This window comes from Scophthalmus maximus, chromosome 3 (assembly GCF_022379125.1).
Source record: "Scophthalmus maximus strain ysfricsl-2021 chromosome 3, ASM2237912v1, whole genome shotgun sequence".
In the NCBI taxonomy this organism is placed as follows: domain Eukaryota; kingdom Metazoa; phylum Chordata; class Actinopteri; order Pleuronectiformes; family Scophthalmidae; genus Scophthalmus; species Scophthalmus maximus.
The window spans coordinates 3,936,832-3,950,206 of record NC_061517.1 but is presented as its reverse complement, the minus strand read 5'-3'; the positions used below and the strand labels follow the sequence as shown (position 1 = coordinate 3,950,206).

At 45.4% G+C, this 13,375-nt stretch overlaps 1 protein-coding gene across 3 annotated transcripts in view; it reads right to left on the bottom strand.

The window, feature by feature from the left end:
* Positions 1 to 6,496: 6,496 nt before the first annotated feature.
* The window catches only part of cd34 (CD34 molecule), a 33,349-nt gene continuing 26,470 nt past the window's right edge, over positions 6,497 to 13,375 (bottom strand). For all 3 annotated transcript variants that reach the window (XM_035645910.2, XM_035645908.2, XM_047330758.1), the window contains 6 exons: positions 13,011 to 13,324; positions 12,844 to 12,921; positions 10,550 to 10,661; positions 10,005 to 10,057; positions 9,702 to 9,848; positions 6,497 to 8,331 (listed from right to left, as the gene is read on the bottom strand). In XM_035645910.2, coding sequence (XP_035501803.1) covers positions 8,137 to 8,331; positions 9,702 to 9,848; positions 10,005 to 10,057; positions 10,550 to 10,661; positions 12,844 to 12,921; positions 13,011 to 13,324 — 899 coding nt within the window. In that variant the 3' untranslated portion in view covers positions 6,497 to 8,136. The remainder of the gene's footprint in view (positions 8,332 to 9,701; positions 9,849 to 10,004; positions 10,058 to 10,549; positions 10,662 to 12,843; positions 12,922 to 13,010; positions 13,325 to 13,375) is intronic.

The following is a 13,375-nucleotide window of genomic DNA, read 5'->3' as shown; positions in this document are numbered from 1 at the left end:
ATTATTGCAGTTAATAATTATGTAATCGTGCACATTTAGTACATTTCAATGCTACAGCATTTTTTGTATATTGTCTCCCATAATTTTTGCAGTGTTCTACTTTTATAGGGTCGCGTAATATGAATCTGTTCTACGTCCACGAATTATATAAATCGTTTCCTTTCAGTTTTACTTATTTTGTTGGGGTTTTTTGGGCTTGAACGTCTTTAGTTTGCCCTCGGTTTGCCCCAAAGGCCACAGCAGGGGGCATCCTAACCCAACAATCGGACATACTCACACTCAGACTTCACTTTCCTCCATGTGCTTTAATTTAGAGCTGCAAAAGTCAATCGATTAGTTATCGATTACTAACTTAGTCGCCAACTATTTTGATAATCGATTAAAGTAGATTTTATGAAAAAAAAAGTCTAAATTCTCTGATTTCATCTTCTTACATGTGAATATGTTCTGGTTTCTTTGCTCCTCTGAATATCTTTGGTGTGTGGACAAAACAAAACGTCATCCTGAGGTTTTGGGAAACACGATCAACATGTTTTCACCATTTTATGAACAAAACAACTTGATTCAACTTGATCAATGATTAATCGAGAAAATAATCGACAGATTAATCGATAATGAAAATAATCGTTAGTTGCAGCACCTACTTTAATTCAATCTATAGTTTTCATTACGGCAAAGTGGGTTTATGTAAAGCACTTAGTAGTTATATAGTAATGTTTTGCATGATGTGTATTGGCCTTTGTCAAGGTGTGTACATTTTAACTGAACATTTGACTTGAAAAGTGTCTTGAAGTGATTATCACTCCTTTTTATCAGCCTCATAAATTAGTCCTGTAATAATAATAATAATGATATGTGGTGTTATTGTGCAATTTGTCAGCAACACTGAAGTCAGCTTTTATAAAATATAACTAGCCTGCAATCAACTTGCACAGACGTTTCACTTCGGTTTCCTACAGGGTGTGTGACGCATCTGTGGACAGTTGCATCACTGGAAAAGAGAGACGATGTTTTCCAGATTGTTTCCTACAGCAGATGTGGGATGATGGACAACGACAGCACGGAGCAACGTGCAGGAAACAGACGGGATATCGGCTGGACTTTTTCCGTTGTTATTTGTGCTTTTGGTGTCTATGGAGACAAAATATTCAATTCAAGCGTTTTTTTAACTTTCATCTTTTGTTCGTTGTCCCTTCATATTAAATGATGAATGATTTAATTAATTCCAGAAAGACGTTTTAGAGCAAAATAACTGCTCAGTAAAATATAATTCAATAGTTAAAGCACAGCCTTCTCTCTCTCTCTCTCTCACACACACACAAACACACACACACACACACACACACACACACACACACACACACACACACACACACACACACACACACACACACACACACACACACACACACACACACACACACACACACACACACACACACACACACACACACACACACACACACACACACACACACACACACACACACACACACACAGCTGTCTGATGGGACAGCAACATGTGTCTGGTCACTCCCTCATGTGCGCACATTAGTCAGTGGGGCCCCATATTTGACTTACAGAGGGCCCCTCCCTTAATGCGAATCCAAGCTTTGAAACTGCATAGCTCATTTCCCATGATGCATGTTTTGTTTTTTTAGAGTATGTGAGAGTATATTAAATTTCTCCCCAGTTATCATGTGCTTTGGATTTCTATGTGAGTTTGGGCGGATACAAATTGTTGTGTTAATGCATCGAAGGGTGTTGCGTGAGAAAAAGAAAAAGAAAAAAAAAGCCTTTCACTGCTAAATCGTTTCATAAAGTTCAAGCGGAGTACAGTACATTCCTTAAACTTCCTCTTCGCTGTCAGAGACCCAAACAGAATTTTGTTCATCTATAACTAGTTGATTGGATGGTTGGTTTATTATGAATTATTTGGCTTACAGAGAGCGGCATCCATCGATTTCAAATCAGGGTTAATATTTATTATCCATTTCGGAAAAAAATATCTTCTCAGATTAATCTGATGCAGACATTTATCCCTGTCTGAGCCTCGTGTTCAGACACAGTTTGAGTCAGATATTGTAAAATCAAGCAAGGCCAATTATTTAACCGAATCACAGAGCAGCTGTCCAGTGGAATTAATTCTGAAAACTGTACAGAAACAGTAACAGCACAGATTTGTGTAGTAAACTTTTTCTCCGGGTCCAGATCTGAGCATTCAGCCCGTCACTCAACTCAAGCTGAGCATTTTTTAAGAATCAACAATGAATTTGAGAGTGCGTCATATTATATACATATCGATATGTTAAATTGCATCATACAAGTATTTACTTTTTCGCATATGAAGCATCTGCAGACCTTGTTTTATCTACCTTGTACTCAAAAGTTGCCATTTCTTTACATAGTGTAAACTTTATACCATTGACTACTCGCTTATTGCTCCACAAATATTTTTTTAATATGCTGCTCATAATCAATGTTTGTACAAATAACGTATCCCTATTGCTAAGTATTATCACCCACTTTACAGTTGCCCACTACGGAAAGAGTATCGGGGCCAGGCTTGAGGAAAAACAATGGGAAGAGGATCTTTTTCTCCGTTTTATCATTTTCGAGACTGACATCAAAATGTCCACAACAAATTACTAAATCAGAGGATTGTTAAAAAAAAAAAAAAAAACATTTTTTATTTTCAGCACGTTTACATTTCAACTTTGTCCTCGACATTAATTCTTGATTCCTAAAAAATGCAAAAAGAAAACAAATCTTACTCCCCCCCCCCCTCATGCTTGGCCCTAATGGTCTTCCGTAGCCCTCGGGCCTATGGAGCCTTTAAAGGGACAGTTCAGTGATGTTGAAGCGGGATTAACTATGCATAAGTAGCTCATACAACCCCGCTTCAAAATCACTGAACTGTCCCTTTAACGGTTGCCAGTTAGTTGAGCTAACCCTCGTGACCGGAACTCATGCTAACACACGACAAGCTAACAGCGGCTAGCATTTAAATCCCCCCCCCCATTGATTAATTCGTCCAGACCAAAAAAAAAGAAGAGCTGAATATCGGACTCACGTTCGTCAGGAAGCCAGAAGCAAGAAGACGTGCAACGGGGGCTGAGGCCGCTCCGCGCCTGCCGCATGTGTCAACAGCTGATTCTCTCTCTCTGCTGATGAGCTCACCTTTTCAAATTAGAGCAGATAGTACAGGTGCGCCAGTGGTGTGTCGACATCTTGTTTCCGCCGCCCCCTAGTGGTCAGGAATTGGTTATTGCACTTCTTAAAGGGACAGCTCGGTGATTTTGAAGTGGGGTTGTATGAGTTACTTATGCATAGTTAATCTGTCACCTTGTGGTGATGGTGATGTCATTTAAACGTAGTTTGGAGGAGAAGCTGAAGTAGTCTAAGTCTCAGTCCCACTCTTGCAGAGGGGACCGCCGAAAAATTTCTTTTTCGCCACATTTTAAAACATTACCTAAAAAAAAAAAAAAAATCTGTTCAATTGTACGCTGGAGGACGAATTTTTTCAATTTTACATTTGAACGGATATTTTTTTTTTTTAGGTGAGAATTTAAAAATCCAAACTCCATTAAATGATATCGCTGATCACCATCTCCATACGGTAACATATTAACTATGCAGAAGTAACTCATACGACCCCGCTTCAAAATCACTGAACTGTCCCTTTAAATCATTCATGAAAATGTATCGCTGGTTTAAAAAACCTGGCAAAGAAAAAAAAAAGAGATTGATATTTACTCTATCCTAACTTATATTTATTTCATCTGTTTAATTACATAGTGTCCATAATATCATCCGGCTTTTATTTGTTTGTGCGGTCGGACATTTTGTTTTGTTATCCCCTATAGGGTGAGGTGGAACTGTCAAATTGTCTTGGGAAGTTTGCTCAATCTTGATGTGACCCAGAAGTATTTGATCGGCAGCCATTATGAGAACTGTTCGGATTTTCTAAATGCTTTGGAAAGTAGCTTCAGGGTACACTGGAGCTTCCTTTGTGAGAGTAAGGAGATATAGATGCCCCACAATTCATTGCGGCAGCGATATTTAACGTGATGCGCCGCGCACGGACCTAAACGATTCAATCAGAAGTAGAAGTAGAAGAAGTAGTAGTAGAAGAAGTAGAAGTGTATGAATATGACGCAGAAGAGACGCACGTCATCATGTAAGTCACTGACCTCATGACGTTTTCCACTGAGGTCTAGGAATAGCAGATAGGAATGACAATTTGACCTCAGCCCCAATGTGCAGAGAGGTTGTGTCATGTTATCTCCCAGTCACATAAACCTTTGCACGATGCACGATCTTTTTTTGCAAAGAGGATGGAAGTTGGGAAGCATTCCTCACGATGTATTTTTCCTCAGGAAGAGGATGAAACAGTTATGATGAGTATGCAAGGAAACATTTATGCCGTCTTTCATGCTCTCTTCCTAATAACCTGCTGGTATCATTTCAACCTTTTCATGAACCTGAAAGTTTGTCAGCTCTCAAATTTTCATCACAGGCCAAATATGCAGACTACGCCCTCCTGACCTCAGGGTCCCTCTCTCTCTCTCTCTGGTGCTTCTCCTTTACCTCCCACCCTTCATTCCGCCCAATATTATCTTACCATCAATGAGTTTAGAAGGGGCGTGCCTTGGCACGGACGGGGAAAACATGACGTGCTTGGCAGCTGGAGCTACGTTGAGCGGGGAGGGAGCCTCCCCACAATAAAAACAACCAGCTGAGTTTTGCTCATAATCCCGGATTCCAGCGCACGTAGACTTTACTCTTGGTAGGATGGAGCAGCGGAGGGGTGGAGACCCCAAGAGCCGGGGATGGGAGGGGGAGCCGGCCGGGGCTGGGGGATTTATGTGACATCGAAGACAAGCGGTGGAGGAGAAGATCGGGAGTGATGTAGTGTAGGGGCACAGGGGCCCATGGGTGGAAAGTTTAAGGGATCCAAATTTATAGGGTACAAAGCACTTACACTATAGTGGGGTGAATATATATATTATATACCATCCATCGTCTACCTCTTTATCCATTTAAGGGTCGCGGGGGGGCTGGAGCCAAACCCAGCTGACATTGGCAGGGTTCACCCTGGACATGTCGCCAGCCTATCACATACAGAGACAACCAACCATTCACTCTCACATTCACACCTACGGTCAATTTACAGTCTCTAATGAACCTAACCCCATTCTGCATGTCTTTGGGAGGAAGCCGGAGAACATGCAAACTCCACACAGAAAGGCCCTGGTTGGTTTCGTACCGGGATTCGAACCCAGAACCTTCTCTGTGAGGCGAAAGTGCTAACCACTACGCCATCGTGCAGCCAGGCCCTTTACTATCCAGATTAACACACATTGCAGATGATGAGTTGCCTCCTCCCATCTTTTGTGATTATTTTTGCCACATAGTCACGAGCGACGGCCTCTTGCAGATCAACAGCAACCTCTCTTACAGCAAGCTTTGTAAAAAAAACAAAAACCCAGAGCAAATAAATCTGCATGGCTACACGCCGGTCGGGGCGAGTGAGAAGATGTGGACGTGTCGTTTGATTTGAGTGAGCCGAGTCGTAAAAGGTTTTAAGGACGAGACAAAGTGGAGCGGACAGATAAAAGAGGAGGGAACTCGATATTCTCACATGGCTGGAGTGTGTGAAGCAAGACGATCGTACTGTAGCTGCAGATTCACCTCACAGAGTCCAAGGTCAAATGTGTGTCAGGTAACAGGCATGCACGAGCGAGCGGTACATGCAGCAGAGTGCATACCGCCGCGTTCACACCTTTTAAATTGGAACTGTGCAGCAGTCGGCCAGTCTCAGATTGTGGATGATGACATTCAACTCAATATATTTATGTCTGCATGATGCGCTTTACAGCTGTGGGCGTAATGCGACAACAGCGGCGCTGCAAAATGGCCTTGAGGAAATATTTTCCCCTGCCGGGGCGCGGAAGGCGACAGGGCAGGGAGCGGGAATTCACATGGGGCCTGATCTCGTGATGAAGGGACGGGTGTGAAATGGATGGGGAAATAAAACATAATCTCGCTGGCACGTAACAGTGGATGGTGACAGAATTCAAAATAAAAATAAAATATACACATGATGGATGGCGAGTGGACGCTGCACCGACATTACGGCGCTCGTATGGAAGCGACAGCTGCGGGTTGTTTTCACTGCCCCGCCCAAAACCGCGAAGGACGAAACAGTGTCAAGTGATGTCATTACTACTTCTTAATGCAAACCAGCTGTGTGACCGTACGGGCTGCGTGGGATTCAAAATTTCAAGCGTGTAGATGTATATATTTCTGTGTAGAGTACACGTGCAGCTCTTTCCACGACCTCTTACGATCAATGTTTATTTCTTCTTCTGAAAGAAATGAATACATTTTTCTCCACCCCCCACGACCCTTAAAGGTCAAAGCGGAATTGATAAGTAATGGAAGGATGAATAAAATGAAGCTGATGAAAGAAAAAAGAAGACAATTCATCAAATGTTGTTTACTGTTTATTACATTTTTTCATGTTAGACCCCGGTAAAACTGCAGAGTAGAATGAAACAGTCGCACCGGAATGTTAGCGATGAGCGAAGAATCATTGCGAGACGTTCCCATCATCAGACAACCTTTCTTTGTTCCGGTTGGACAAAAAACAAATCCATATTCCTTTTTGAGTTTTGTCTCTTGCTATGTTAAAAGCCAAAGAAAAATAAGGAAAACCGAGATGCTTCTTTCCAACAGTCACAGCCCCATGAGCATCTTCCTGTATCAGATATGACCCGGATCAAACGTTGTGTCACAAGGTGCCACAGACGACGTGTTTTAGTACAACATTAGCTATGAAATGGAAATTCTTTGGCACATAAAAATGAACATTGGCAAGTGAATAAAAAAAACAAAACAAGACAGAGAGAGTCACCATACTATACACACTGTTCAATAGAATACTGGTGGTAAAAAAAAAGAAAAAAAGGGAGCTTATACAGTAAATATTGAAAAGAGAATAACACTGACAAGTGGATGGACTTTTGTGTCAACTGTGTAAGTTTGCAGTAGCAGACGGGAGAGTTCCCCGCGGCCACTCTACCCCTGTTCGAGAAAACGGCGTGATCTTTTTTTTGTGAAACTTCAAATACAACTCCTTCGTCCCCATAACTCATAACTCGGTGAGCCATCACTTGGCCAACTTATTTTACAATATTGTACACTTCTCACGGCTAATGTCACATGCACATTCACACCTTAACACCTGTCACTCCACCACAAACACGCATACCGTACATACAGTAAGCAGAAGAAAAAAAAAGCTTAGATGCATGTATAGATATTTACAGTGCATGCACAGGACAGATGCACGTACATGTTTACCCACACATGCAGGATTTGACAGCACACGCACGCACACACACACACACGCATTCGCACACACACACACACACACACATACATTCGCACACCTATCAATAACTCACTCAGATAAACAAGACGAGAGCCCACTGGAGTTTCTCTCTCTCTGAGAAGCTTGTAAACAGATTTCGAGGCAGTGTGTTTTGTGTCCTGTCAATCCGTCTGTCGTGGCTTATCGATAATAAACCCAGGGAACGATTTCATTCTTGTGCTTGCACTGTGTTTCCTGGCGGAGGATTTGGCTGAGGCTTTAAGGCGGACGACGAGCAGCGACGCTGCCGGGTGTTGACAGCACATAACACGGCGAGTGACGCCAGAGGCTGCGGTCGTCATGGGAGAGGGAAAAAAAAATTGAAGTACACACAACCCCGAACTGCTCATCTCCTCTCTCTCTCTCGTCTCCAGCCCAAGGGACTGAGCCTTCATCGCCATCATCATCATCATCAGACTAGTTTCCCTGATGTTTGTTGAGGCACTTGGCCAAAGGAGGAGGCGAGGGGAACCGTAACGAGAGGAGTGTCGACGTATGAGATCGTTCTAGGCCCTGATGTCCACTTTGCTGTGTCGCTGGACAGGAGAGGATTCAGAAAGGGAGGTGAGCTTTCTTAGGCGTGTGTGTGTGTGTGTGTGTGTATGTGTGCGTGTGTGTGTGTGGACGAGGGGGAAGTGGGGATGTGTGTGTTTGTGGGGGTAGTTCCTGGGGGCTGCGATTTCGTCGGTTCGACTATTTCACAGCTCCGTGTCTGCCGTCTTGGCGGTGGAGTGGCCGTTGGTGGGAGGAGGAGGAGCCTGGGTCTTGTCCGCCTCGGGGGACTCTCCATTGACGCTGGGTTTCTCCTGGGTTTCTGGTGGCGGGTTGAGGGGGGCCACGGACACAAGGGTGTTCCCCTGGTTCTCCTGATCCACCGGGTAGGCCTCGTCTGCCTGCAAACACAGCACAAATCAACACCTCATTATGGAAAGATATGGGTACAGTATGAAGATGCTTATTGTTTGAAGGCAGAGCACAAATCTGTGTGTGCATATATATATATATATATATATATATATATATATATATAAATAAACTGCATCAAATTGGACGTGTGCTTCAAAGTCTTTAACACAGCTGAGATATTTCGATCCCTGCATTTATTTAGTTAAATAAGTTTTTCCGTTTGTTGATTTGGCACTACACACAAAAAAAATTAATTTATTTTGACAATGAATACAACACAAAGGCCGTTTTCTCAAAATGATTTTATCCTCTTACACGCTGAACCAGAAATCTTCACTTCAGCCGCTTTTGCATACATCGACATTACATACATCTGTTCTAATCTTTATTCTACACTCTGAGGACGTTGTGTATGGTATATAATTCAAAGCCTGTTATACATGTATGTAACATGTCATTCCGAAGAAGGATTGTATGATTCATGGCAGTGATAAAAAGGCCATCAAAGTGATCCAATGTAAAGTTTAGGCTCATTTAATTGGACATCGTCTCATTTGCATATGTAAACATGACTACGAACAATAATTGTTTGCTAGAAATAAACTGGGGAAGATTTATGATGAGATCTATAATTGTTGGAAGGTGTGAAAAAAGAAGCCTCTTAGTTTGTTTTTCTTGATGATCAGTTACAGATACAGTCGTCCACATTAAAAACGGATGCACACCCCCGCACTGGTACTTCAAACGTCACTAACACACCCTCTAGTGTGGGTCTCCATCATGTGATACCGTGAACGGTACAGAGGAACATCTGTGTGGAGATGAAACCGCTAAGTTCTGCGGATGAATTAAGGCAGCGGGAAGGAAGGCGTGGGTCTTTGGATGAGGCACACGCTCTCTTTTCCCCTGCGTGTTTGTTTCCTGTCTGATAGCTGTCCAGCAACGCTCCCCACTAATTAAATCGCTGGCAGGAATTGATTCAAAAGTCATGGGGATCGTCCTGTTTTGATTTCAGATGCAGAAAGACCAGGACACTCTACGCCTGCTGAGTCCGTATGCCGACAGCTGTGATCGCAGACGCCCACAGCACACAACATATTTATGATATTCGTATTTATGATAAAACGCACCCGCAGGTCACATGTAAAGGACACGGAGATCTGTGTTACACTGGAAGGGATTTTCCCAAGCGCTGTAGATGTGGATCATAACAAAGAATCCATGCAAGGGTTTTTTCATTTCTCGGGCTGTGCGCCGGATGATGTCGAGCCAGCGTGAAGCAGGTAAATCAGTTGCACGGTGGCAACACACGGTGCAGAATCTTGTACATGGACTCCTGACAGAAACATGTGCTCACCAGCCTCACTCCCTTCGCGTCGGACCTGCGTGGGCATTTCAAGTAGCCCACAGTGATCGCAATGGCAGCGAGCAGACCGGTGACCAGTATCCCAACGAAGACCGAGGAACCGGAGGAGGACGGCGTCTCAATCTTTGTCACACCCAGCTGAAAGGAACGAAAAAACACAAACAGCATTGAAAAGATGAGTTTGTGGAGGAGGTCGGGGAATCCATGGGATTTGAAACAAAACAAATTCAAGTTCGCTCAAGTTAAGTCTGGTTTTTCAAGGTTATTTCCCCTCCACAGGTGGCGGCATCTTACCTTGTCTTTCAAATTCTCGCTCTGCAGTGCGTCGGCCAGAGAACCCAACTTCGCTGGAGGGAGCAATGGATATTATGGATATGTCAGTACTTTTAAAAAAAGCATTGCTTCGCCGCAAAAACCGAACCACATGAGAATGTTTCATAACCAAGAAGGGGCAGTAGGCGATTTTTGGAGAAAGATTATTTGTTGTTTATTTGTTATTCGACCGCTCTGGTCGTGGGGCTCAAACCCGCAGCCTCGGGCCCCACGCGCTAACCACGAGGTCAAAACCCCTGACGACGGGGAGCGGTGTTTACAAACTGCACTCGCAGTGTTGTGCGACGCGGTCCGCGCCATTTCTTGGGGTGTTCAATTTACAGAGACAGGGCTGAGATGAAAACCCAGATTTTTTCCCCGGCACGCGCACAGAAGCGACAGCTATCGGACCGTTTTTACAAAAACTGTATTGGTTTAAAATCACTTCCTGCCCCTTTAAGTGCCACAAGTAAACAATACCGTGCATGTTGGAGTTATTGTAATGGATACATGTCATCGATACGCACCATTTTCGCTTGCCACCAGCAACGTGTTGCCATCTTGGAAGATTTTGAGGTTACAGTTTTCGGACTTGCACCAGCCTGCAGCGTTCCCCTGGATTATGCGTTTAGTCGCCTCCTATAAAGACACAAGGGTTTGTGTCAATACACGCAGTGCGTGGATTCTGAATAAACCCAGATGTGGTATGATGAAGGTAATTTCCCCATATTCTGAAGAAATTAATTCCCTGATTGGGGCAAATAACAAATTGGACTCAAATCCAAACTTGCAAACACATTTCAGTGTGGGATTCTCTTTGTGCACAGACACGATCACGCACATATGGCCCCAGGTGCGTAATGGAGACAAAAAGCAGCTGGGTGGAAAAACTCGCTGACCACACCTTCTTTTTCCCACCTTAACCCTGAACTATGACATCACCTTGTTGCACAACGTTACGCTCTGCGATTTGGGAACACTCAATTTTGTCTTTATTTTCTGTAATGCGATCCAGACAGCCCTCAGTGTTCCCAGAAGGCCGCTGTGAGCAAACCCCCCCCCCCCCGAATCCTCAGCTAGCTGGGAGCGGGCCCACAGCTGGACCCATCCAGATCTGCGGGGAAAAGGGCGGAGGACACGGAAGGCGAAAAACCACTCCCGGGGATCCTCTTCGCCTCTCCATCTGCCCGTGTCGCTCGTGACCCATCATACGTCGCTCATCTTACTCTGAGGAATCCTCCGTTGCTTTGCTGGACCTCGCACGGCCCCCGTGGCGGGAGTTCAGGCGAGTTAACAGGAGGTTTACGTTTGAATAAAAAGAGACTTTAGCACCACAAAGGTCTCCTTCGATACTGAAATAGTCATGTGTACAGCTGCTCCCGGTATTTTCCAGAACTCCGTGAGAACGCAGAACGTCCGCAAATGCTGCTCCGGACATTTTCCCAGAACTTTTCCATCCAACTGTGAGAATACAGCAGGGAAATCCCTAGGAAAATGAATGGCGAGCGACTGCTGATGACTGTAAACAAAAACACTTTCCTTGTTGGCGTGAACAAATCTGACTCGGAAAAACCTCCCGCTGCGTTCGTCATATTTGAACCTCATCTTTGGATGAGGCACACTCTCCGTAATTTTCCGGACTTTTACCGGAGTTCGTGTCTGATAACAGCTTATGAGGAAGGAGGACAATGTGTGTGTGTGTGTGTGTGTGTGTGTTTTTTTTACATTCATAGTGACTGTTTTAACGCGATTGAAAAAGGCCTCTCTTATGTCGACCTGCTCCAGAGCGTTGTTGTTGCTCCGTTAAATCTGTTCCGCTGAGACAGGATGTTCCTTCATGAAAGGTCTTTCGTGCCTTTCGCTGACTCTCGCCGGCGTTTTGAACCAATCAACAGCTGGCGACGGGCTCTGGCACTGCTGCGGCCCATGTTTCGTTTCAGAACCCGAGTCGGACAGATGACTTCTGCAGCTGGCCCCGGCTCTGCGCATGTTACAGTAGAACGACCCAAATGGAGGCTGACGCAAAGCATGCGCTGCACTGGGATGGGCTCAGTGCACCTGGACCGACGAACTGTGCAGTGCAACAATCGGCTGCACTTGAACAATGGCGCACGCTCCCGCTGTTCACACAACTGTACACAGGGATAGGGATTAAACAGAGGAAGAGTAAAATGGCTCAAAATAGGAGATTTTCTCTAAATCCATATCTTCCGCTTGTGACAAAAATCGGAGAAGCACCTCTCTGTGTGTTAAAAGCTTTTTGCCGTATAACCCCCGCCCCCCCTAAACAGAATGAAGCCACACCCTTGCCTTTCGCCGTCTCGCCCCGAGGACCGAGGAGCAGGTGAAGAAACGTTAGCTGTCCTCTTCATTTATCTCCTGCCAGGAACACGGTCTCAAGATTTACAACGCCTGGGGAATGTCTGAGAAAAAGATCCGCCTTCATCGGGGGCTGTGTTTCCAACTGTAGCGCTTGAAAACCACATGAATCTTCTGGCCGCGGACCAAAATTGCGGGGGGGTGGTGGGATGTGGTTCCGAGGTTGAGAAGAATGTGTCACTAGATGCAGCTGGAATACTTTGGATCACTGGATTACTTCGATGCTGAGGAGGGTAACTGAGGGTTCTAAGTGTTGCGAGGCCCAATCCCAGCTGTCGGTAGTCCGATCCTGCCCGTGGTTGGCAGCGAGGAGACGAGGGCTATTGTCTTACAAGCCGGCGGTCGAGTTTAGCCGACACTGATGGCGGTAGATTGATATCTCACTGCACGAGAATATCCTAATTTTTACACAGTGACATTGCAACGATTTACTGGTACTCACGCAGTCGTCTGTCGCCACCAGGGCCTTGACAGCGTCGCTCTCTGGGATTTCCTCTTTTCCAACACACTTCACCTCGGGCTGTGGAGACGGGTCAGGTGGATAAATGTGAAAATCTATTCACATTTCCCAACTGAAGAAATGGTCATAAGGTGCAGGCAGGTACTCACCACCACCATTTGGATTACATTCGGGACTTCGCCGTCCGTAACCGCCTTGTTGACGGCGTCGAGGGGGGCGGCGATGGTCCCGGAGGCGTCTCCATCCTGGCTGTCACCACCGAGTGCGATGTTTATGACAGTCGCTGGGAACGGGCTATTTCCTGGAGCGGCAGAGGCGGCCGAGTGTCCGCCGCCTGCGGTCGCAGGGGCGCCGGCCGCAGGGGTGCCGGCCGCAGGGGTGCCGGCCGCAGGGGCGCCGGCCGCAGGGGTGGGGGCAGCGGAAGCACCCGGGGCTGCGGCATCTGGGGCCGCGGCATCCGGCGCTGAGAACACAATCCCCGGACGACGCCGTTATTCACGGGCAGATTCTGGAT